The sequence below is a fragment of the Falco peregrinus genome, chromosome 14, assembly GCF_023634155.1.
Source record: "Falco peregrinus isolate bFalPer1 chromosome 14, bFalPer1.pri, whole genome shotgun sequence".
NCBI classification, from domain to species: Eukaryota; Metazoa; Chordata; class Aves; order Falconiformes; family Falconidae; genus Falco; species Falco peregrinus.
In genome coordinates, this window is record NC_073734.1 from 13,909,620 (window position 1) to 13,936,798 (window position 27,179).

Below are 27,179 nucleotides of genomic sequence, written 5' to 3' on the forward strand. Positions count from 1 at the left end.
ATGATTCTGAAACATTGTCCTTCACTGCCTTGCTGCATAGTAGTTCTTACATGCTAAAAGCCACTTTTTTAAAGTTCTAAAAAAGAACAAAAACCTACTGCTTTCAAAATAATAACACGATCCAGCCCTTTAGATTTAAGAGCCTTCAGAAACTTAAGGCAGCATCTACTTTCTCCTCCGTAATCATTACGGAGTTGTTATATCTGAATTACCAGTGATCAATTAAATACCTAACTGATCACAAGGACTTAATGTATCTGGAAGGTCATTTCTTTTTGGCTACAGTGCATGTTTAGTCTTTTCATAATTGCACATATCGGAAGCCTAATATGAAAAATAAGTCAGGTGGCACATTTACTCCAGATACAGCAAAAACATCATTGAAATTGAGCCTCAGATTCCTTTCACCTAAGATAGGAAGCTGTTCCACCATCACAATTTGAAAGACTCAAATCTGAGCAGGATGACCAATATGGTTTTGATGAAAGGTGAGACACAGACTGGCAAGTCAGCTGGAGGGGTCAGAGAGTTGGCGCAGCACCCCTGTCCCAACACATGTATTTTTGGATACGGTGTAATTCTAGCCTTTTGAAGAGAAAAAAGAGAGCGAGCATCTATCTGAGGAGAATAGTAAAAGAAAAATAAGTAGAGCTCAAGATCTTTACCGTCTTTTAACTGATGTTTGATGGACCTGCGGGAATATCAGTAGACAAGAGAGGATGTCAGGGCCAAATAAAGGTCACCGAATGGATCGTGGACCTTCAGAAGTGCAGAACAAGGGTCCGTCCTTCTCTGGAGTTGTTTTATTCCTGTGAATCAGCAGTTTAGTCTGAAAGATTTCCAGGAATAAAAATCTTTTCTTTGTAATGTGATTTTTAATAACAGGTAAGAATAGAGTGTCAGTTCTCATGCTGTTACTGCGACTGACGTTGCCGGCTGTGGATGCTGCCCAAGCAGCACGCAGCGTATCTGCTCCAGCAGAGGTCACGCATAGCCATGCCAGGGGTGAACCGGAGCTGTTCACTTGGACAGCTGAATTTTTTCCAGTCACATTGACTCCTAGAGGTTTCAAACATGTCAAATGTTACTCCAGTGGAAGTTAGGGTTTTATGCCTCAGAATATTTAGCCTCAAATAGGGAAACATCACTTAGTAATTAAAAAAAAATCCAGAAAGTAGTAAATCAGTGTAAGTTGAATAATTACTCGTGCATAATTGCATCCTTTACACTGTCATGGACGTAGACAGTATTTGTCTGAACTGTAGGAAGTTCCTTCTGCAGAAAGTTCCTAGCTTGCAGCCAGAGTAGCAAAAATGCCCATTCCATACCCATTTCTGCTGGGTGAGCTGCAGGGTATCTATGCTATTACAGCCCATGCTAGGGCTGGACCTGTGGCAGCTCTTACAAACTGCAAAATTTTGTGCCTAATATATGAATACACTGACATTTACAATGTCACATCTTTACAGTGTTCCTTCTCATGTCATATGTGTTAATGTTTCTTCGGCAGTTAATTGCTGCGGTTAATTGTGCTGAATTTTCTTTTTGCCTGTCAGTGGGGAGAACTCATCTGTTTTGCACTATGGCCATGCTGGAGCCCCAAATGATAAGACTATTGAAGACGGAGACTTGTGGTAAGTAAAGGATTAGAGTTAATTTGATTATTTATTTTTTTATATACTACTGCTGTTTCCATACATGCGCTATAGGTACTCTTGGAGTTAATTAGTAAAATGATGGCAGCATAATGATGAAAGTCAAAATCTTTAAAGCAACATGTAATTTTGTGTACCACACTAGTCTGGTTTCTTCCAAAGGTCCTGTATACCTGCATCTCCAGTTGAAAGGGAAAAGAGAGATTGTTTTCAAACACTTCTGTGCTAAAGGCACTTGGAATTTAGTTTAAGAAATGGCTGTATTCTAAGTACAAGTGCATTTGCAAAAAATGGCATCTGAGTTTGCCCTTGAACCTCAAATCCAAACCTCAGCTCTGATGGTGGGGTGTGTTGTGAAATTGCTTGAAGCAGGGAAATTAACATACCCTGTAACACAACAGGGTGGAGGGTCAAGAGTGTTTTGGTTACTTTTAAAGTAGTACATCAAATTGCAATATTGATTAGATCTTCCAAATGCTTATGCAGAGCCAGACACCTCAGCCTGAAAGTAGACTTCCAAATGTGTGAGGTTAAACTCATCTCAATTCAGGTTAGGGCAGGGTGTTTCTAGTTCCGTATTGTGCCAAAAATTTCTAAAAATATTTTGCTTGGAGGTTAGCATTCCCATTATGCAGTTGCAAATACCATAAATTTTTTCTGCTTGCATTACCTGTCCACATGCTTTGCAGCATCACTGCAGGTGAAAGCAGGGTGGATGAAAGCACCACATACATTGCTGTAAATTAAAAGACAAGCCCAGTTGTGTGGTGTGTAACATAGCTGGTCACAGCTTTTATGCTTCACCTCCTAAGACTTTGGTCAAAAAGCCTGCGTTTATAAAAGCGCAGAACTGGTTTTGGAGGAGTTAATCACTGACATGCAGGGGAAAATATGTATTAGATTACTTTTGTAGCACATGTGAAAAGGGTACAGGTATGTGTTTTCACAGTTGAATGTAAAGGTGTGGAGGAAAGCAAATTAGTATTATTATAGATAAGCTCAAAAATGCTTTTGTGAAAAAAGCTATTATGGAAAACAAATTGAATCTCAGAAGTAAAAAAAAAATCGCAGAAGTAAAAAAAATGCTTTGTTGGGTAATTTTCTGGGCACATCTACAGGTGCTGCAGAATGAACTTACTGCATTACAGATAGGTAACTTTTTAATACTGTATAAATGTTCTGAAAGCTTCTTGTACGGTAGTTTTATGTATCATCTTAATCTGTGGTGAATAGCTTACTAAACCCATCAAATACTAATGTTAATTTATTACAGGACAATAGTTTTGACTTATGATTACATTGTATTTGCGTAGATAATACGCTGTGAGGTTTTTTGGATCAGGCAGGACACACCAATGTGATGCTGTATTGGCTGTGGTGTTTGATTAAATTTTCAAAAAAAGTGTGTAGTCTACAGGAAATCTCAGTATATGTTACTGAGAGAAGATACACCATAATGCATTATGATATCCTGTATTTAAAATTAAGGCCTTTGAATGGTGAGGGGAATAGTGTTACTGGGAGATCTCAGGGTGAAGGGTTTTGGACCCTTTCACTTAACAGTCTCTGCGGACAGTTCAGTGGATGGCTGAAGTCATTCCTAAACTCTGAGAGCACATCCTAAGACTCTCTACAAACTCAGATTTCCTGCTGTTTGGCAAAATCTTTTGAAAAGGTTTGGGTTTTATTAGCCTCAGGTATCTGAATGTTAGAAAATCATAATCTACCAAGTACGTTAATCACTCAAGCATTGCAAAACTAGTGTACTGCAACCCCACTTTGTAACCAACTCAACAAAGAGAAGTCTGATTTGAAATCCTGTCTTGCTGAAACAGGCCAGTTGCATCTTTGTCTTGCCGAGGTGAAGCCTGTGAGGTGTAGGCTGGCTTTAACAAGCAAGTGCTCCATGTGCACGAGCACCCACCTGGGCTTCAGCCCCTGCCCTTGCCTCTCCCAGTGGCTGATACTCACGTAGCAGGCAGACTTTGCCCCACAATTTTCTTAGTATTTTTCTCAAATGAGAGTAAAGAAATTAGAAGAAAATGTAATTTCATTTGTGTAAAGGCAATTTAAAAATACACTTATTTTCCACAGTTAAAAATAACATTTGGGAAAGAATCTTGAGCTGGTGGTGCTTTAGCAGCATACAAATGATGACAGGGCTCTACCTGGGTGGTTTTACTGTATGCTTTTACAAATTTCTAAATTGGGTGTAGGTATGTGTGTATGTGCATACAGAACAGGTCATTAAAATGACAGTATGCTGATTTGTATGTATATGGTAATGTTAGTGTTCGTGTATTTGGCTCTCAATTAAGTTTTTTAATAGCTATGGGGAGCCCTCTGTTGGATAATGTTGGGAAGCCTTGAATATAGGGGAAAAATGGCTTTACTTTTGGTGAAACAGAAGTAGAAGTGTATGAAGGTTTACTTGGCTTCTGCCAATATTTTGGTATAAATCTAACTTAATGATTCCTATACTTTTATGTAATAGAACCAGAAGATTGGGTACTTGGTGTGATTTTTATTAAATTATTCAGTAGTATTTCATGTCTTTTTCTGAACATTATTTAGTGGATATGAATAACATCCACGAGTTTGGCAGAAATGTGCTGCTCAGGTTTCTTATATGCGAAGTGGTGCAGTGCAGTAAGTGTCAGTAAATAAGTGAACAAAGCACCTGAATATTAGAAAAAATACATTTAGAAGACTAATGCTTTGCTTCTCTGAAACACTCAAGTGCATGCATTGTTTGCTCTTTTAAAAATAGAAGTTACAAGGATTTGGTGGTATCAGCAGGAGATCATAGACAAAAAATACTTGCGCTATTGCATTTTTAATTTGTTTTTAAGACTTTGACTTCTTCAAAAACTCATGCAGGTTTAGAACAGCCTGGGTTTACGATGTTCATTTTTGAAAATTAATCTACATCAAATGCATTTAGTGCTTCTGTAAGAAACTGGTACGGAATTACACCTGTGATATTGCATCGTAATCCACATTTTTTTACAGGTACAGCTTCTGAGCTAAAAGATCTTGGTGCAAGACAAAGACTATACAGAGAAATTCTGATGCTTCTGGTTAATATGGGCTGTCTTGCTAAGCAGGGCTGTTGTTTTCAGTCTATTAAATGTTAAAAGCCAAATAGCTAACTAACACAAAGTATTATGATTGACATAGAAAGAAATCAATAGTTTTAGGGAAGTTTAGGTACTTAATACATACATGCACTTAACTGATCCTGAAATTAAAAGTAAATAGTGCAATAACAGCAAGTAGGTGTTTTATATAAAGAATTCATGTACTGTAACATTTGTGTGGTGAACATTTTAAATTGTCTGATCGGTATGGTCTAAACCAAACACTTTTCCTAAGCAAGTGTAAGTTGTGTGCATGGTCAGCAAGGTCATGCAGATAAATGGGTAGGCTGACCACCCTTGTTAATTGCAGTTCCAAGCGCTTCACCCTTTCATTTGGTATTACCTTTAAATAAAGTCTTCTACTTAGAATGTTGCAAATCACAGCCTGCAGTGATGACGTATGACCAGGCTAATGTACAAATACTAGTTTTCTTCTGTCATTTTAAACTTGTGACAGCTTGGATAGAAACTGAGCCCTAGACTGAGGTTTACTGCATCGTCTCAAGGTATTGCATTACTCATTGTATGCCAAGGCACCTGCTGTTTCTGTAGTGAGGCTGTAACTGCGTTTTGTAATATGGAAAGTGGAGTCATAAGCCAGAGTGCTTGTAGTTTGCAGTCTCCTGCCCTGTACACAAGAGGCCTCCATCCAAGGCCAGAGCCAGAAAGAAACCAAACCAAATTCTCCAGGGGTTTTTGAGCCACTCTCCCAACCCCCCCAGTCCAGTTTAGATAACCAGAGGTCTTTCGTATTTTGGTGGGGGATAGAATAAAATTAAATGTTGCTGCTCAAGAAGAAAAAAAAACCAAGCAAATGAATTCAAGGAGCAGAGATCTGACTCCCCGCTATGCATAAACCAAGAGCAAATGAGCACTTGGGGCTCCTAGTCGTCGAATGCCATCCCCTGCATTACTCATTGTTCTTGGGCAAGTGTCTCATGATCTCTTCTTTTGTAGCTATTTTGCTTTTGAGATTAGTTCAGTGACTAGAAAGCCCTTGTGGGAGATGGAAACCTCTGGTTTCATCTCTCCTCAAGTTGATCTCTGACTTTGGCTGGAAGTTATGACTTGACCCTGGGAAACAGCATCCATGGAAAGTTCAGTCAAAGCCAGTGTGTTTCTGCAAAAAGCATTGGTCTCAGCATCTGCCTTCTGAAAAATAAAAGCACCAGCTTTCTTAAAAATGAAGGAAGCAAATCGCCTTGCATTCACCCTTCTGTCTTTTGCCCCTGCCCCACCAGTGCTGCAGCGTGGAGCCAGACTGTGGCTGTCAGAGAAGGAGAAAACTGGCTGTCAAAATAGGGTGCAGCAGAGGGGGAAGGCGAACATCTTTTCTCACCTTTGTGGTTCGGTGGCTTGTTGTAGGAACCATCAGAGATGCTGAACCTGAAGTGTGCACTTCGTTTTATTTGAGAAGGTATTGATAAAAATGATAGTTTGTTAAGTTTATTACAATTCAATCTGCAGCTTAGCAGTTCATGTAGCCTGTCTTTGTGGATTCTTGGCATTGCTGTGTGCCAAAGGCACTTTGGGAGTTGCTTGTTTTATTGCAGTTCATCAGCAGGGCTCCTGCAACATTTGACAAATAGAAAATGCTTCTATGATCTTAAAATAAAGATTGATTCTTCATGATGAGGCTCATGCTTAAATAATAGAAATGTGAGAAAATAAGCCTGAGCCCAGATGTCACTGAAATAGATGTGGCTATTACCTGAAATGGTTTTCTGCAGGTGTCACGAGTTGCAGGTCTTGGTCATTTTATGGCATCTGGCAAATGCGTCTCAGTGAAAATTCGGCACTTAGTAAGCAACTTTTGTTAGCAAGTTCACTGATCTTCAAGCACTAGGTGACATTTTGGGGGGTTAGTTGGTCCATTCTGGCTTTGCAAAATACTGAAAATAATTGTCTAGTCTGCTGAAACACTCAGTATTTTTGCATTTTGAAATATCCTCCTTAGTCACAGTGTTAATGAAGGTCTCTGGGGTGTGTGGTGTGGTCTCCTTTCATGGCACATGGGCAGGTCCCCGCTTGGAGCACCCTCGCCAGCGGAGCCCCGTGGCGGTGCTGTGCCTGCTCTGCACACCCCGAGGACAACAGGCGCTTTGGTACGTCCACCTGCGGCTCCAGGGCCCAGCACAGCACAGGCAGTTAGTAGAAGATACTAGTTTTCCCTGGAGTGAGGGCCAGAGTGTAAATTCTCAAGAGGGCTTGGGTGAAAGCATTAAGGGAAGTACAGCATCAACTGCTTGTGAAGTGCGGCAGACCTGCAGGAGAGAGACCATTAACCTTGTTTTCACAGTGGGACTATCTATTCTTTATAAAATAAAACTAACTTTAGAAGTTTAGCTGGAAGCAGGTTGTACCATCAGATGATGTCTTTCATTTTATTTGACTTTATTTTAACGCTTTCAGATTTAAGCTTACTGGTTTCAGTGAAAAGACTGGGAAGAGTACAGTATCCTTGGTGAAGCAGGATGTTTCCCACTGCAAAAGCTCAGTGCTGTTTCCATGACCTGCTGGTGATGGCAGCAAAACAAGTTTATTTAACAAAACAGGTTTTTTGCACTCGGGTACGAGAATTGAAGCACTAGAGAGGTTTTGTTAATGTCACAAAATCAAGCACATCCGGTCATAAAAGTGTAATTTTAGCATAATGTGTCTGTGTTAAATGTTTTAAATATGTCTTGGCTATATTAACATGTATTACTTCCGTAGCCAAATGAAGTTGGGGATATGGAAAGCAGTCTAGTGTTGCAAAACGACTTTATCAGTATAATTTAAGTCTGAGGAATATTTTTATTTCCATTTCTTTCCTTAATTTCCTAATGCAAATGTAAAGCATTGGAGTAGTATTGACACCAGGGGGCACTAAAATAAGTGCTGTCTGGAAGGTGGTTGTCCTGGGTTTTGATATTGGTAACATGTGCTGGCACAGCAGCCTTCCAGGAGCACTGCCTTTGTGTGTATAATGTGCATTCTACTCAAGTTATGTTAAACTTGGGTTTGTTTCCTCCCGTTTGGTACTTGTGTGTTATTGTAACTTCTGGTGCCATCTAAAGATCCTGTTTAACTTCCAACGCTCCTCCTTTTGTCGTTTCAAAAGCTTTGTTCATCATAGGGAGTTTTTCTTGACTGCAAGTACAGGGAGTTGCAAAAGGTTGTTCTGGATGAAACAGAGAGGGAAGATGCTAAGTGTTCAGGGCTGTTTATTTTGTAATTACTCAGGAGAGACGGAGAACAGTGTTCAGGCTTCCTGGAGCTGTTGGTCACTTGAAGGTGTGTGAAGAATACTGCAAAAACAAATATGATTACTGCAAGAGCTGGTCAGATTCAGTTTTTATGGTTGTTCATGAAGTCTAAGCCTTCTATTAGGTAAAATAGAAGTTACTTCGCTAATTTGAATTTTTTGATCTAAAGCAATAATATATGGTTTTCTACAATCAAGATTTTTCATTTTCTGTTTAAGCTATGTGCATTTATCTTTTATATATGCACACGATATGCATATGCAGTACACATATTGCATTGAAACTATATCAGCATGTTTATCTTAATATTATACAGTATTATTTGTAGAAAATAACTATTCTCTTTGTTGCAAGAATGAGTAAGTATCTAATCAGAAAAGACTTTTTATGAGTACTGAGTGGCTATCATTTATTTCAGGAAGACACTGAGAAGACTTTAAATAAGTCAACTAAAAGACTTAGGTGAGCTTGAAAAATGTATACTACAAAAAAATGATAAAAGTTTGCTGTAACTCTTTTCCAGACTATGCCGCAATTTACATTGTTCTATCAAGTTTCATGATACTAATGCCAATTTATAATCCAAAATTCATTTGTCCAGGTGGGGGCAATGTTGCATTGAAAAGCAGGAAGTGACCACTTTCTGCATCAGATAATAAAGTCCTCCCTTTTCTACCCCAAGTACTTCATTGTCTGCGATTAAAACAATTTATCCTACGGAACAGAATATTGTATTTATTACTTCTTGAAAGCACTGCTTTTAAGATCCCAGGATATTAATGTGTCAGATGTAAATGCTCAACTATTTTATGTGGGTGAGACTGGTATTTTCATTTGGCCTCGTGCATTTTTTATGCATTTTGAAGTTTGGTGCTGTAATAATATGCAAAAATTATGGTTAGCTTTAACCTTTCAGTCTGCAGTTTTGAAATAACTTGTTGTTAGTTATGGTTTTGTTTCTAATAATAATACCAAGTACATTGCTACTACTTACTGGTTGATTGCAAAATCTACTGGCTATCCATTTCTGAAATAATTCCTTTGGCTTGATTCCTCTGGTTTGATTAATATTTACTATTTTCATCAAGTGTAGGTATTTTTCCTTTTGTTGTACCTATAGACTATATTAGTTTTATGCTAATCTAGAAAAAATGAATTTGATTAAAAATGGAAAATATTTGCTAGAATTAACAATAATTTTGCTCTAATTGAATGTGTTCTATTAGTACTGGCTAATTCAGGCTGTGAGGTTGCCTACTGTCAGAAATGTCGTTAAGTATTAATGGTGTGTTTGCTGTAACAAATTTTAGCTTTCCTTTAAGCGCTGTGTTATGGTCTGCCTCTTAATTTCATGCTCTTTATAGTGTACATGAAATATATTTTCAATTGTTACCTGTAAATGAGTTTTATCTGTCATAGTTTTAGCTTGGCATCCCCAGCATAGCCTGAAAAAAACTGAGAGTGTGAAGTTGCTTTGACAGCTGTTGGACTGATTTGACTAAGGTGTTCATCTCTTTAAGGAAAACAAGCAGGGGTAAAACCTAGGATTTTTTTCATAGCTTTTGATTTAATATTGATCATTTATAAATGCCGTTTAGTGTAATACATTTGTTATGGTGGTCTTTCTTAATACAGGTACATATAAAGTATGATAGAAGTGTACTCTTGATGGATGTTGCATCTTCGATGGATTTCAGTAGCAAAATCTTTCTCCTTGTTCTTGGTGTGGGGAACTCAATTGTATAGGTCAAAATACAATTTTAAAGGAAGGCTGTGTGGCATTTGAACCACTGCATGGCTCAGAGGAAAGGTACAGTTAGTCTCCAACACACCCTTTGTGTGTGTCCCCTGAACCAGACGTAATTCCTACCTAGTCCCTGTCTTCTGAGCAGCGTTGGGTCTTCTCTTGTCTGTTCAGACACCACTTGTTACCCCATCTTAGAGGCACAGTCTTGTGGAGCTGGGACCTCAGGAAGAGTCAGTCCTTCTAGTGTAATGCTGCTCCACATCAAGGCTGAGCTAATTTATTAAGACAAGAATGTTTCGGATTTCAGTTGTACTTTGCTGTACTATACTTTTGACTTGAGCTGCAATGAAGGGTAGGTATCTCTTCATAGGAAAAAAATAGTCTTACTGGCAAAATAGCATGCTTGGCTAGGGAAAGGGCAGACTCTTCTTATGAGTGCTAGTTGCTGCCTTTGTTACTGTGCACTTGGCTTGAATGTTCAGACCAGTCCATGGAAAGGCTAGCAGCTGTCTTGTCTGGGGTTTTTTTGCGTTCAGTTGTCATCTTCTGTAGAGTACTCTGAAACCCCTGTCTGGTGGATTCCATTTGAGAACTGATAATTTGAGGTTGCTTGAACAACTCCAAGAACAGCTATAGGATGTTTAAAAAACCTAAACAAACCTGTACGATTGGACATTGGCCCATTTTTCACCATGGAAAAAAATGTGAAATGTTAGCCTTTTACTTACACGTCTGTCTGTGTGCGTGTGCATGAGCGTGCACATACACACATAAGAAAACTTGACAGTATTTCCAATAAAAATCAGTAAGTAAGGTCTGACACTTCAGCTATTGCTGTGATCTCCAGCGGTTGGTTGTCCAAGCTGGGGAACACAGGTCAGAGTGTCCAAAACCAGCTGCTGAAAGCTAAGGCTCTTAAGTCTGAATGTCAGCACCTGAGAATGGTGGCCCATGTGAGAAGTATCAAACTTCAACAATTCACTTTCAGCAAGTATCTTCCGCTTCTCAGTAGCGTTCTAGAAATGGACTGGTTTAGTTAACTGCAGAATTTCAGTAACCTGAAAATGTAGCTGTGGTGGTGTTACCCTGTGCTGGTATCTCACGTTCTGGTGAGAAGCTAATGAGGTTTGCTGTCCTCGGTTTGATTGGGAAGTACTCAGCTGCCAATACAGGTTTCTCCTTGCACGCTCTCTTCTTTTCCCTGCAGCTCTGACATCCTTGCTCCTTGTTCGAGCAAGTCAGCCAGAGCCATGAATGCCCCAGATACCGCCTTTCCAATGGGGAGGCTCCTCACGGATGGAAACTGTCCAAAACTTGGGGTTTGCTGCCATCTCTGTTAGGCTGATTATTCATCAAAGAATTGTCTCTGCTAAAGAAAGTACTGTTGCTTATTAAATATGTCAATTAAAATTGGATAATAATTAGGATAATAAAACAAGGCAAAATTACCCATTTGGGAAAAAGACAAGTTAAGCAGGTAACCCTTTTGTCAGAACTTCACCGGAGAGTTTTCCTGATCTCTGGCGTATTGCCTGCGTGGGTCTAGCAGAGGTGCTCAGTAGGCATTGCTGGCACTTTACCTTCTGCATCTTGTGAAGCCTTCATCGCTGCCGCCTCCTTCTGCGAACCAGCAATACTCGCTTGGTGTTCCCAATTCTTTATTGGTATGCAGCACTTCTGTGTTAGAGACATCCCCTTGCTTAGCAGAAACACTGGGAGACGGTGCTCAGGGACAAATTTAGCTGCGAACAAGCCAATCAAAAGTGGTTTGGCTCTTTGCTCTGGCGTACTTAACATTTTTTGATAAGGCATTAAAGTGAACTGCATGGGGGTGGAAGAGGGGTTATACTTCATTATGGAAATTGGTTTATTTAGTGCAGAAGCTTAAGGCTGTTGTCTTAGATTTCTTCAAGAGATAAATACTGTAAGCGAGGGACTCCTTAACCTGTATGTGAAAGCAGCACATAAAATCTTACTAGAATACGTGGGTGTTTACTGAACCAGCCCTTACGTGCAGCTTATTTGGTAAATTCAGTGAGGTTGAGATTTCATATCCTGTGAGATAAATGGATCTCAAGTTCTTCTGCTTGGCTCAAATCATTCTGAGAGAGGACAATCCCACACAGTGTTGTTGGGTTGGGGAGCGCATTTTCTCTCAGCAGTGGGGATAGAGCAGCGGAGCAGAGGCGCACCTTCCCTGTGACAGCACACCCACCGCTGTTCGTCTCTGCATCGCGCTGCTGCCCTGCTGCTGGGAGCCAGTGTCTGTGTTCGTGGCAGTGAGAGGAAGTCCTGGGCAGTGCAGGGCACAAACACCTGGGGAAGGTGGGGTTTTTTGTTTGGTTGTAATCTCTTGTTGTTGATGGTTTTTGTTTTGTTTTGTTTTTTTTAACTACCTCAAACTTTTGTGTATTCTAGTTACAACCACTTGAAGTCTCTGTAGTTGGCATTGTAGAGTTACAGGCATGCACCCCTCTCCCTTTCAAAATGTAATGTAAAAGATATACTTTTCTTCACACTCTTCCTATCTGAGCTAAGCTTAGTGTCGTATCTTGTCATCCTCTGTGAGGCAAGATTGAGACAAGGCTCCCATTAGTCTGGGAAAGCTTTAAGTGAGACAGTGTTACAAAAGGAGCAAAGATGGGAAAGTCGTGGAGAAGGTAGACAAGATGAAAAGACACGGCTGAGGACAAACAAGAAGTATGGGGCCACATGGCTACATTAATCTCGGTTAGATGAAGAATAGTCATGTAACTGTTTTGTATCTCTGTAAATTGCATTACCTGCATGAGCTACAGGATATTCTGAACAGGAGCTTTTAAACAATATCTTGATACCATTTCCTACACAGAAGTCATTCTCTAGCATTTTTCTAAGATTACTCTTGACTCCAGGGGTGCTGACAACAAAAATCTGCCCTTAAATTACTGAGCCAAGCCTGGCTTCAAGACAGCCACTATAAGCTCCCTCTCTGTCATGTCAGGTGGAAGCTGGTCGCAGCAGGGCACCTCTTAAAAAAAAACCACCTCCCTGAGCATCGTAGAACTTGACACTATACTGTTCAGTTCTCTTGCTGGGATCTGCAATGGTATCTTACCTGGTGTTGCTCTTTTTAATTGATAACTCTTGGCTAATCAGGATGCAAGTTGATGAAAAAGTGTGTGTCACTTAACTCTCCATTTTCTTACTTGTGATATCGTTTACTATAACTCATCCTCGTGGTCTGCTATTAAACCACCCTGTTTCCAAATCACTCGGCATGTTTCCAAAGACGCATCTCACAGAAATGCTGATAACTAGTTCCCTTAAGCCTGAAATTGCCTTAGAAGTGTTTAACCAAACAAACGGTCAGATTTTGTTAGTGCATGAATACATAAAGGTTTAATTGCTTCATGGAATGTAAAGCACAGAGCGCTCTCATGAACTCGGAGCAGAGTAAGGCAAGATCACACAGAATAAATCTCCAGCTGGGGATGACTTGCTTTATTGCAATGAGAGGAGGAAAAGTTTGTGTGTACTTTTGTTCCTGCTGTTCTAGGACTGAGCTGGCACGAGTTCACCTGTGTGGCTGCTTCTAGGTGTGTTGGTTAATAATGGCTCAAAACCCTAAAACCTCAGTAAATGTTGCTGAGTAAAGTGCATCAGTATTCGTACCTGTTCACTTTAACCTGAGGTGCAAAGAGGGCACAGTAAGGTAGGGCAATATCAGTTTTCTAATTGCTAGTCTTGCAGATGCAGTTGGGGGAAGGAAAGGTTTTGTCCTTGAGAACAGAAGCTGGGGAGGACGTGGGTTGCAGGCAGGTGACACTCAGCATAACCCCATGTCGGAGTGTGTTGCACCGGGAGGAGATCCACTTGGGTCTCAGTGCAGCCATCACTCTGCGGTGTTAACGACTGCAAAAGAATAATTGGGTTTTTTAAGGGCCATGAAGAGATCCAGTTCTGAGTGTACAGATGAAGCAGAGCTGAAGAGCAAGAAGATGACAGCTTTAAGGTGTTAGCTTGCAGGAGTAGCTGTAGGCTTCCCAAGAAATGCCTGTGAGACCTCGTCTTTGGGTTGGGTTGGTGGTTGGACCATAACAATGCATACACATGGCTCAGATATCCCAGATAAGTGTTGCTTCCCATTGTGATATTGGCCATAATTTGCTTCATTGCCTGGCAGTTTCAAATTATTTGACAATAAAAGTGTCAGCAAGCCTATAAAACTAAAACACATGCTTAGAGGAAGATTATGCTTTATTTTTAAAACAAATGGTATACAGTGACTTTATGAAGAAAAGAGCCATGGCTGTTTATAGTCCAGAGTTTTCAAACCTAACATATTATGCAAAGTGTTTTGTGATGCTTCACAGTCAGAGGTTAAGAAAGCTAAAATCAGTATCAAAATGCCTATTATTTTTCTGGGCTTGAAAGCCAAAAACATAACTATAAATTTGCATTTTGTGGTGCCAATATTCTGTGAAAGTAACACAGCCACGTCTTACTCATCCATACTGTTTCAGAGGGATGGGAGGGGAAAGAGCTTTTGCACATCATGTCATGTAGCATTCCAGTTACGGTACTGACTTAGAAGCCTGAATTCACTTCAAAATCAACAGGACTTGAAATAGTTTCTCTAAACTCCCCTCCTGGGTTCCTGCACAGGGAGCAGAACCCCAGTTTGGTTGGACATGGAAGGGCTGGCTGCCAGCGGCACTGGGGACCTGCTGGGGAAGGTCTGAGAAGCTCCTGTAAGGAGAGGCACATCCAGCCAATCCTTTCTGCAAGGCTGTGGCACAACACATGTTTCTGCTTCTTTTCAACTTGATGCTAGTTTATGTGCAAAATGATTTTAAGTTGTGATGTCAGACCTTTTCACTTTGAAAGGAATGAAATGCTCTTAGCCGTTTTTGAAAGGTGACTTCTAAAAAGATGCAGAAGGCAACTATTTTTTTGATGTTGTTGGCTAACATATTAATTATATGTAAGGAAGTCATTATGTCAGTAGAGCAGCTGACAGGTTATCTGATTTTTCTCATACTTTGCATTGTTCAGTTTTAGTTATTAATGTTCACAGTATTTTGTAATGTGTTTGGGAGGAAAGTTTATATATATCTATACACAGAACTGAAGCCTCCCTTAGGAGAACTATGCCCATGCTTCCAAGAAGGACTTTGGAATATTTTTGCTATGTGTCTTGCAGTATAGCTTCTTACTCAATCTAGCAAACAAATTGAAACAGTAACATGGAATTTTCAGAGAGTGCACGGGTCTTCCGACTGTTAAATCTGCTTTACACATCATGTACTTTTTACTCTGAAATTAAGCCAGGTAGATTTTTGTTGCTTTTGCTCCAAACAAAGTGATGTAAACCCAGATTAGCTTCGCTCTCAGAAAGCTTTGAAAGAGATTGAGCTGGGCAATAAAAGGCTTCATCAGCTTCAAGATACATCAGTGAGAACTTTGGCATACTACCACGCACCTCTGCGATCAGCAGCACTCCTTCTCGATCTGCCTTCCCATTCAAGATATCTTGGTAAACCTGACAACCTCAGGCACATCATTTCTGCATTCACTGAAATCAGCGATTAACAATTGCGTCCTTGCTGAAAAAGGAGTGGGGAAAGGGTTGTTCTGGAATTAAATTTTTCTTCATTCAAAAAAAAACTGCATTCACAATTAAGTTTTGTAATAGACAGCTTACACAGTCTGCTAGATGTGTAGCGCTTAATTTATCTGAAAGGGAAATATAATAGAGTTTGGAGATACTTTTTGTATTATTGCATATGTTACTCTCCATTGAACAGTTTTTAAAAGGTAAGCTATAGATCAAGATGTCTGTAAGGCCTATTTTCATTTGTGCATTTAATTTGTTTAGATTGCTGCTACATTTGATAACAGTCCAAATAACATTAAGTAGTTGTTTCCGTACGTGACCCTTGTAAGACTGTATTATCAGGCAGGTAATTTTGTACATGCAATTGAGAAAGTTATAAAATACATTAATAATATCTCTTTTACTAGGAGTTTATTAGCTGTTACCATCTGATTTCAGGGTAAAATAAATGTATTTTTTCTAAGGAACCTGCTTTTAGAAACTTTTTTCCAGTTAGTTAACAGAAGAAGATAGTAGCTCACATACATTTTATTCAATTTAAATGTGCTTCACCACTTAGTTTGCCTGACAAGCAAAGATGTGAAACTGGGATCTTCTCAGGCTCCCATTATTTCCTCAAGATAACTACAATATTTGGGCTATTTCCATGTCTTGGGCAACATTTTAACTAATGGATATGTTCCCAACTGAAGTTAAATGGAAGAGAATTCCCAATAAGAGCCAAAATATTCCCAAACGTACAGTTTGGTTTGGATGCTTTTTTCACTGAAGCATACAAGCTGGATGGTATGTTCTGCTCTGAGGTGGAATTTCAAAGAACATCTTCCCTCATGTCTTCTCTTGTCTGGAAGCCAAGAAACCTGAACAAATGGTGCTTCCTAGCTTGTGAGCCTTGTTTTGGTGTACCATCAGTTTTGTGATATTTTTTTTCCATTACTCAGTGCTCCAGTAACTCAAAAACTATTTAACAACCACAGAGTGATGAATGGGTTTGAGAAAATGCTGATAATTGTAGGGTTAAAGACATAGCTAAAATTTTGCCTGTGGTAATTTCAGAATAACTATTCTCCACGTAAAATATAGAAAACATAGCAACTTCCAGTAGATGTGGACAAGGAGTTTGCAAGTTGTTGGTCACAGCTGTCACCATGCTGAATAGGCATTTAAACTTGTAAATGCAACAGGGTTAGGGCACAAAACTGCTGCAAATACCACAAAGCACCATGAAACTTGATTTGTGATTTTGAAAGGATTCAGTGTGGGATAGGTTGAAAGATTTATAACTAATCTGAAATCTTGTTGGCACATTAGAGTACATAACAGCTTCTTACATGATTCTTAGTTGCTGCAACTAGTCTTCTGTATCCTTAGATTTTCTGTGTGTATCGTTAGTTATTTTTAGAAGTGAGTCTAACCATAAAATCAAAACTTAGGCAGTGTTGATGGGGTTTCTGATTTTGATGTTTGGCTAGTCTGGTTTACGGTTGCTATGTTGGTGTCAAATTGTGGGGTTTATATCCTGTGGGTCTGATACTTGCTGTCTATCGTGTGTCTTTTCAATTAGCAACTTTCTGTTTTAACATACCATATTTCATATTTAAGTAGATATGTGTAGTGTTTGTATTAGCTTTGCATGTATGTACGTAACTTTGCAGTTGTATCTGTAGCATTCTCCTCTCCTGAGGAGTTTGCTTCTATAGCTTTAATCCTTGTGCAGTTCCACATCTGTAAACCATTGGGTTTGTTCCTGAAGTTCCAGTCCTGCAAGTCTCGCTGCAGGTGAACCTTGCCCAGTTTGGGGAGCCTGGTGATGACTTCAGCAGGACTTGCACTTGTAAAGATTTGTTCACAGGGGAATTTGTAGGGTGGATTTTAAAATTTCTTGGAGTAAATCTTCATGAGTATGTGTCTTGTGTATGCAGTGCAGCAAGAATAGTCCCAAGCCTGCTGAAATATTGTTCAGCTCTATCATGATTGCCTTCGTTTACTTACTGTCCATTGCTTTCGGTGGCAGTTATGTTGGAAATGGTGAACACTGACAGCTGAGTGCTCTAGCTCTTTTTGTGGTAGCTTATACTTACCTTTGCCTTGTCATGTATGCTGGTTGGGGACAGAGCTACACTGCATGGTTTTCCTAATTACTCCTGTAATTGGGATTTGATGGCAGAGAGGGTGCCCCAGTGAAGTGTCCTCCTGCTTCTGTTGTCTGACTGACCCTGCTGCAAAGCAGACAAAAGAGAAAGAAAACTCCAAGGTTTTCAAACACAATGAAGGAAAATTGTATTTCTTAGGATGATAAGTCTCATATAGTTGTTTGAAGTAGATGCAAGAAAACTTAAATTAGCAGATTCCAGCTCTGATTCATTACTTAAGAAATGAGGAGGTCACACAAATACTGTGTCAAGACCAAAGTCTTACATGTAAAATGTGCCATCCTGTAATGGATGTATGATGAACTGGGGGGGGGGGGGGGGGGGCGGTATTTGCTCGGGTATTGTTTGGTCCAAATGGTTATTTTGTTATTTGCTGATTTTTGAGCCTGCTGAAACTAGTGCAGTGTCTTATCAGGTAGGCTCAAGAAACATTGCACTGCAAATGTCTAACCTGGTTCTCACAAGGGTGTAGAGATCCAGTTGCTGTTCTTGTAGATTGATTTCCAGCAACTGAGCAATCAGTGGTGAATCATTGATTAATGTATAGAATAAATATGCTTCTCAAGGGGTAAACAAGGGGGTTTTGTCCCCATAAAATAAAGCACATAATTATTTTTTTCTTCTATCTCTGATGCAGAAAACTTCTAAATGTTCCTTTCTGGTTGGATCTTCCCATAATCCTTGTTTCTTTAATCCCTGTAAAGCAAGTTTGTCTTAAAGGAGAGTTATATTGGGAGCAGTGGCAGTCCACCTTTATTTGGGACATTTTATTTAAACAGTCAGATATGTTTTGACACTTAGATACAAAAGGCCATAATTTAATTAATATTTCTCTATTTAGTTTTGAGGTTAGACTCTTCATGTGGTGGTAGCAGCATTTCCCGGGAAGGAAAAAAAGGACATGTTTTTTCTTCTGGAACTGAAGATCTTGATGTGGATTCCTTATGTACTTTTTATCTTCCTTCATGTGTGCTCTCAGTGTTTCCAAGCAGGACCAGCACAGTCTGTAAGGGTGTCCATTTAAGCCATATGTAATGCATATACTGTTCTGCTAGGAGATTCCAATGGACTGTTGTCACATTTTACTTAGGAGCAGCATTCAAGTGGTGATTATATGGCCAGCAAGCAAAATGCAGATGACTTTTAAGTGCACAGCAAGATAAATGTCTTCTGTTGACTATTTCTTTGGAATTAAATTTTCATTTCTTTCCCCCTGTTTCCTTTTTAGCCTGTTCGATATGGGAGGAGAGTATTACTGCTACGGCTCTGACATCACTTGCACCTTCCCGGCAAATGGAAAGTTCACTCCGGACCAGAGGGCTATCTATGAGGCAGTGCTGAAGTCATCACGGGCTGTAATGAAAGCAGTCAGACCAGGTAAAAGATAGGTATATGTCAGCAGGAATTGACAAGGTTGATGGCAGCATTCAGGCTGTCAAGGCAGTTGTTTGGATTTTAGAAAGCACTGAAAAGCAACAAGATGACAAAACTAATTTCCATACTTTAATAGCTCCTAGTGGAGGATAAAGGTAGGGCACACAACATTTTCCATAGAACACTTGAAAAGAAATAACCCATAAACAATTATTAGTGAGATTGAAAAGGTGTTTTAATCTTCCACTTTTTTTTTTTTAATTCCTTTAATCTAGTGGTGACAGTTGTTACTCTGCTGTGTGTTTACATTGGCAGCCATCTTTTCAGGAAGCTTATGCCAAAGGCTGAAGTCAGAGTTTGAACATGTTTGTCGTGCTTCAGTTTGTTTCAAGCATTTTCTGTATTTTTACCTGTAAGCTCAATAGAAATCTTCTGTTGAAAAAGAGGATGGAGTATGTTTCTTTGGGAAGGATACTCTATTAGCCTTAAAAAGCTTTAGAAAGCACTGGCTATTGGGTACTTCACTGTATGCCTTTGAATTGCAGGCAAGCTAATTCATCAAGTATGCATTCTCATAGTCGAAACAACTGCCTGGCTTGATGAAAATCTTATTTTTCACCAATTCTGCTTTCAGGGCAGCAAATAAATGCTTTTAGAGCTAACTGCTGCTGTCATTTTGAGTATTTCACTGGCAAAGGTACTAGAGCATTTCTCAGTATTACTAATAGAACAGCTTTGAGAAAAATGTACTTAATGCACAAAGCACACTTATTGTTTAAATTTACTGTATTAGCTTTCAATCATCAGGCCTTCAGTGCATGGGCTTTCTGGATTGCCAGTCAGAACATACATAATTTTCCTGTTACACAAGCTGGCAGTGGCACTGTTCATTTGAGCAGCTTGGGAGGGAGCAGTAACACTTGAAGCTTATCTGCAAAATGAGCCTAGATATTTTGCCACTTTAATAACAATGTGCGTTCTCCGTCATCTGCTGTTTCTCCCCTGAAGAATCTTCCTGTTGCTCTTCATAGTTTGCTTTGCATTTCAGTACCACCTTTAATTTCATGTAACATTTTTGGCAGTATTTCATGCTAATAAGTTGCGAACAATCTTCAGAACTTGAGAGGTAAAACGATGCTCTGCTCAAGATGGTGTAAAGAATTCCTCGGTTTACTTAACGCTTTATTTACAGGGTCAGAAAATAAGGCCATAGGTTAAGTGTTTCTGAAAAGTAGTTGCAAGGATCCTTGAGTAGTTTGCGGAGTTTGAGATTCACAGACAGAGAAATCATTCTTGATGTCTGGCAGAAGATGGGACTGAAATTTCTGTTCTCCCTGTGCTTTAGTTGCCTTGCCTATTTAGAAGAACAGTGCAAATGTGTTTATACAGTGTATGAGACTAGTAATCATGAATTTTTTTGCTACAGAAAGCAGGTTAAACACATGTTCTGTGGACTGGTTCATTTGGTACTTCTGTGTGGTGACGTGCAACCTGCACCTTTTGCACTCTGTTGAATTACAGATCTCTAATACTGTCAGATCCTGCAACGTGCAAAAATTTTCACCATCTGGAAAAGTCTGCTTTTTAGGTCCATATGGCTTGTACCCTAGTTCTTTTGCAGCTTTTAACCCATTTGTCCACTGATGCAAGAAGTCTGACAGCATTGTTGTATTTTCCTCTAAATTCTCAAAAACACACCAAAGGCCAAAGACTCTTCAGTGCTGAAATTGGTAGGAAACACTCAGAACAGGTAGTTGGCAGAAAAGTATTTCCTGTGTCTGAAGTGAATTTACAATGTTCTAAAGACATTCGAAACTGAAACGATGAGTTGGATTAGAGAGACATCCTCTTTTATATACAAATTTAAATAATTTTAAAAAATCAGATATTATTCAAATGGTTACTTCGTTTTCAGTCATCCCCCTTTTCTTACTAAAGGGATGTAGGAGATAAGACGTTTCTGTAAAAGGCTTTCATAAATCCTTTTAAAGAAATGTGTCTGCTTTGTGCCTTCCACCAAATTCCTTTAAAATGTTTTGGCTAGCTGTTTTAATTGAACACTGAGACAGACAGAAAAACTGCAGTGTCGTGCATTGTTGGACTGCTAGTTGAAAGTGGCATTGGATCTCCTGGAAGGCTAGTACTCTGCTGTAGAAAAAGAAATAGAAACACTGACCTTTATAGCATGGTTAGTGTCACATACTTCTCAGACTGCTGAGAAACCCCAGAGCCCCTCAAAGGGGTGGGTGCAAGCTGAATGTATTGTTACTGCTGCCCAGAGAAAGCCGCTTCTGTGGGAGAGGCTGCAGCATCCTTCGTCTCATTGAACAAATCTAATTTGTTAGCTTATTGACTAAAGCACCCGGATCTGCTCCTGGGGGAGACGGGTACTGTCACAGAGGGGAGCAAGAAGGGATGATGTGAATTCAGCTCTCAAGTGTCTCTTCCCCATATCGGATGGAAAGTTAATGCTGTAGGTCTCTGAAAAAGGAGGCAGAAAAGCTTGCGGGCTTAGAGGCACTAAATGTAAAACCCAGCCCCATCATGGTTTAATCAGATTTTCTGAATTATGGAGCCCTTGTTCATTTTGCTGTTATTTGTGTTTGTCTTCGTTTCCCAGGGTTCCAAAGATCAAAGACAGTCAAGTGACTTGGCTGACATGGCAGTGACCATTCGCAGGGCAGGCTGTGCGGAGTTAGTCCATGCACCAGTCAGCAACTGTAGGAAATGGCATTGCTCTCCAGCTGCAGGACTGGGGCCTTAATTACACCTTGTGGCAAAGGGTCGCAGGGGACATCTAGTTGTTGTCTTCACAAGGTTAATGATTCCTGGAGTCTTTCTCATTGCAAGATAGGGAGCGAGTGCTTTAGGGAGAGTCACTAACCAAATAGTGCGTTACATAACTGTGTTTGTGGAAGGACACACATTTGCTAGTAAACTTGGACATTTTGTGTAGATGTGTGTAGTTCAGAGATTTGCATTTCTTTTTTAATTTGGCTCTCATACGAGCCTAATTGCCTTTCGAGTGAAGTTACTTTCTGAGAGATAATAGACCTCCTAATACTTTTTGTTTATACTTCTATATACAGTTGTCATAATTTTAAAAATACTTCAAAACGTTTTATTGTAGAGCAGCATTCATCTGACTGCATCCTGTACCTGGTCCGAACATGCAAACAGCTCAAATCACATGTATGGGTCTCCCTACCTTCCAACTGAAAGAACAGAATTCCTTCTGTGAGCCAAACAATATATTCTGAAAGTTAAGAAATGTTCTCTGTGGGATCATAGCCCAAGTGCAGTGCAGTCATCACAACTCCTGCCACAAACCAAATCTGTTTAAAATAAAAAGGGAGAAAGACACGTTCAGTCTTGCATAAGCAGCTATTTGGAAACTACTGAACATGGATCTTGTATGAAGACAGCGATGCGTGTTGCTGAAGTGAAAGAGTCAAAAAGGCGTGCTTGTGTGGCAGTGGGATAATTGTCTCCTTCCTACAAAGTCAGGCTCATGATCCAAGATGTCAGAGAGGAATGCTGCATTTCTGCTTAGGGGATATTCTTAATACATCAAGTCCATCTGCATTAAATTTACTCTTCCACGGAACTAAAATACAGGGTGGATGTGGAGGATATTGACACCTCCATTCACTTTGGTGGCTGAGGCATCATCTACTTCTTGCTCAGAACAGTGATTTGAGAAACGATTTGTCTTCACATAGATATTTCACATACAAAGAATTGCTAAAAAAGAGTGAAATTGTAAAGCCAAGTATCCCAGACTTAGAGTATTCCAGAAGTTAGTGTCCTAAGTTGGCTTATTTCTGCTTTGTTTTTTAATTTCATTATATTTACTGGATTGGTTGAGGCGCATTAGGTGCACTCCTGGAGCACATCTCCCTGTTTGCTTTCATCTGAAATGAATTCAGCTCATGCACTCCAGAACTCCACTGTGTAAACCAAAACACAGCAAGTGGGGACAACCAAGAGATTTCACCTCCAAGGATGATTGGAATTAAAATCTCCTTGTAGATACATCCATTGTTTCTCCCTCCTCTGTCTTCATGCAGTGCATGTAACAGGAAGAGCTGAGCTAATGAGCAGCTATTCAGTAATTTGTTTTAACCTTTTGTTCCATATATGGCCCAGAGCTGTTTATTGCCTACTGTTCAAAACCTGCTCTGAATCCAGAATTATTAATGTCCTCACCAGTTTTCCTCAGTGCTCCTCATAACAGTATGCAGGTGCTTGGCAGGCAGCAGGGTCACTTTCACATCTTAGTGATGTGGAAGTGTGCAGCGGTTCCTTTTCTGCAGGCAGTGGCAGACAGGCTGGAAAAGCTAATGTATAAGCTGTCGACTCATTTGGAATTCCAAGATTGAAATTCATCAGACTCAAAATTATATATTGTTTTTAACGGAGTTGAACATTGCTTTTGCTCAAACCCCAGTTGTTTTGACCTCTGTTAACAGCTGTGAGCGCTCAGCCTTTCTGCAAATCAGACTCCAGATTGTCAAACCAGACACTGATAAAATGAAAGAAAATTATTAATGAGCAAATGTAACATAAATAAAAATAAAAAATAGTGTTTGAAGCAAGTTGCCTAGCATCCTTCTGGGAGTCTGAGTCTGAGGGAAGAATGGTTGCTAATTCCCGGTGGCAGCATTCAGGTGCGTTTGCCATGCTTGCTTTTTTGTTAAGCCTCTTGTTTCTTTTCCTGGACACTTTCAGCTTTTGCCAAGAGATGGAAGAGAAACAGGTATCTTCAGTGGTTTAGCAGGAGCTGTACTTGTCTTGGAGTTAGAGTCTTCTGGAAATAAGGTAGCCCTAAAACTAAATGGACTTGGGGCTTCCTGTGGACTTGCATCTTGTGGTTGGTAGGAAGCTTTGTTTGGTCTGATTGAAGCTTTTCCACTGGGCTGAGGTACTTCTGAGGCTTTCCTCCATGTGAATTCTGTAGTAACACCTGAATGGATGTGGCAGATCTGCTTGCATAAGGTCTTCTGTCTTTTAGTCAGTTGCCTACATTATAAAATGTAGCCATGGGGTCTATTCCTCTGGTGTCACTGAAAATCTCCATACGGTTTTAAAAGTGCTATTGCAGGACTGAAATAAAGGCAGCAGCATCAAAAAGGCCTTGCTACTATTGAAATCCCACCTAAAGGAGTAGATGGTCACAGAACTGAAGGGCTGGACTGTAACACGTCAGCACCAAGGGTCCAAGCAAAGCTCGCACAGACAGTATCAGTTGATATTGCCTAACTCTGGAGTCCTTGATGCTGTAACCATAAAAATACTGCTTTTAGTGTAGCTCTCCCCCACCCCTGTAATTGCCCAGGCTTAAAAAAGCAAACTGTGGTGGAAAAAAAAGTATTGTGTAGCGCAACGTCAGTAGGTATGAGGCTATATAGTGTAATGGTTAATGGCAGAGATTGAGGTCTCGACTCTAATGTCTGTAGTACCTCCAGCGGACAGCTGTCGTGGTAAGGGTTGAAAGCCTGAACTGCAGGGCTAGATTAGACCTTTTTGTGAGCAAGTTTGACGTGTCTGTTGATAGTGAAAGGATCTAAAGAACTTGAAAGGGCACACGTGCATTGTTCCCAAATCCTGTTCTTTATCCCAGTTGCATAAGTTAGATCCAGTGTCAATGTAATAGCTTTATTAGCCGTCAGTTGTCATAAGTCACACCTGGGGGACCAGGATTGTTTGCTCTTTGTCGTTAATATAAGTCAGTTCGAAGAAATATGTAAAATAATTGGGTTTGCTGGAAGTCCTTCTACAAAACTTGTAGAAAGCAACCTGTTGAGAAAACATGAGCTAGCTTTGAAGTTAGCCCTACTCTGAGCCATAGCTAGGACCAAATACCCTCCTGGTGTCCCTCCTAACCTAAATCACTCCATGACTCTTCTGAAACATGCAAATGAAAATGTCAGTGATGTAAGAAAAAGAGATGTTGACAACAGTCAGTTGTGCTCAACTGGCTCTTAGCAGCAGAGGTAGTACTTCCCAAGCCAGCAGATAGTGATGTGCTTCAGTTTCTGTGTATGAACCACATTCATACTTAACCCAGCTTTGAGTATCACTTTGTTCTCATATGGATGCTTTACTGTTAGTGATAATACGAGTCCAATAGCGATTGGGAAGTCACTGTGAAGTGGTTTCTTTTTTATTCTGTAGCAAATGACTGTGTATTTATACCATGTCCAACCTTTCAAGTGATTTCTGCTATTTATTATGTGGATTATTATCTTAAGCGTTTAGATAATATTAATAATTAGAATTCTATAAATTTAATCCCTATGTTGAAAAGGACAGTATGGTTTCTACATACAGAAAGTTTCTATATACAATTTCTATTTATAGAAACTTCGAAGTTTCTCGAATATATTAAAACTGCCACTGAGTTGAGAGGATATAACAAGGAAGTATGCTTATCTTTAAGCTTTGCAATTAAAGCTACTTTTGGATTAAAGCACTAGATCATAAACAGAGTCTTTAAGATTAATGAGCTAAATACTGGAGCAATCACATACTTTCCGTTTTCATCCCTTTGCAGTTGCACGCTGGGACCTCTGCACATTCCTCCCTTTCTTCTCTGTAGAGTAACAGAAAGTCACAGGAGAAGGGGAAGGAAAGGAGCTTGTTGTACTTAGCATTCCTGGTACTACTGCAAAACTTATGTATATTTAAAAAAACAAACAGAAAAACCTTTTTGCGGTCTAAGTTGTACACGTTAGTATTTGGGGAGAGAGGGAGAGAGAATCAAAACACCTCAATCGGTAAGGTCTATTGTCCTAAATTCCAGTTTTAAAAAAAGATCTTTGTCTAGCAAAATGCTCCCAAGGAGCAGTTGAGTAAGGCCAGGCTGGCAGCCACTCAGTTCCCTATCTCTACATTTATATGATTTAAAAACTTGTATATCCAAAGTCCCCATTGAACCAAAATTGCATTCAGACATCAGCTGCACAGCTGGGAATATTTGCTGATTGATGTTTGTTTGTTTGTTTCAATAAAATGAAAAATAAAAAATAGTTCCAAATATGCACAGAAGTTGTTGTTCATCAAGACAGTTTATGTGCAGTGTGAAAGCTTTCCTCCTCAGGATGCTGACATTACTATAGGGTCTCCCTGTAGGATTTGTTATCTCTGCGTTTTTTCAAGTTGGAGCTCATGCTCAGAGGTATATGCATATCCCCAAGACCTGCATTTTACTATCTAAGAAAGTGAGTATTGTCTTGCCTCTGGCTCTCTGGCTTTGCTTTTCTGATAAAACTTGTTGAGGAACATCTTGAAAGAAATCTGTCTCAGGACTGAAATCTCTGATAATGGAAGATGGAGGTTTCTCCGTACTGGGGCTGGAAGATTCCTTGTTTGTTTATAGCTTTCCCAGAACTCAGGTTTCACTTAAAGACATGGTGTCTTTAAGTTCTTAAATCCTTTCTTCCAGGATCAAAGATCAGCCGTTGCAGATTTCAGTGATGCCAGGATTGTCATATAGTCTTTGAGCAAGAAAGTACAATCCAGTGCACTTCAAACCACTCAAAACCAAGTACAGTCAAAAACATTTCAGGCAAAGAAGTAAACCTTTGTGTCGAGCAAATAAAACATCCTTTTATTAATTGTGTAGATAGGAGCTGATCTTTAGAGCCTACCAGGAATGGGTACCCTTTTGCAGTAGGTGCAAAGTAGTAAGTAGTTCCCGAAAGACTAAGGTCTTCTGAGGTAAAGAGGCTGAAGGGGGAGGATTGGACCAAACAGCCAGTGAGCGCAGGCCAGCAGCTTTCTGGCTTGGACTACAGAAAGTTCTCTGTAGCTGATGGTCCCTCCTCTGGCCCAGCTTCAGCTACCTCACCAGGTTGAGTCTTGCATTTTGCAGCTGGGAGTAGGTGTCTGAAGGTGTTTCTCCCAAGTTAGCAGTAACCCTTCCACTCTGACATTTCTTTCTTGTGTTTAGTAGATTTAGGGCCAAACTCTGTGAGATGCAGAACGATTCAGAGAAAGGCATTACACCCTTCTGTAGGTCTGAGGGCTTCCTTTAAAGATCAGGAGAAAAGGTCCTTGGGAGTTCACTAGGGTGAAACATTACCGCTCCATGGTGTGCCACCTGCCATACGCAACCTTAAAGCCAAGGTCAGCATATTAGTATTTAGGTTGCTACTGCAGTCGTGCCTGGAGTTTGAGTATTGGCCACTCTTCTTTCTGGTTTCCCCTTGGTGGCAGAGGACCAAAGAAAGCCTCATGTGTTTCTAAGTGCAGGATGCTA

The 27,179-nt window shown here is 40.0% G+C and overlaps 1 protein-coding gene across 1 annotated transcript in view; it reads left to right on the forward strand.

Moving 5' to 3' along the window:
- The window catches only part of PEPD (peptidase D), a 141,342-nt gene that overhangs the window by 84,082 nt on the left and 30,081 nt on the right, over positions 1–27,179 (forward strand). The window contains exons 11-12 of the mRNA XM_055818519.1: positions 1,557–1,634; positions 18,771–18,919. Of these exons, the coding sequence (XP_055674494.1) occupies positions 1,557–1,634; positions 18,771–18,919 (227 nt within the window). The remainder of the gene's footprint in view (positions 1–1,556; positions 1,635–18,770; positions 18,920–27,179) is intronic.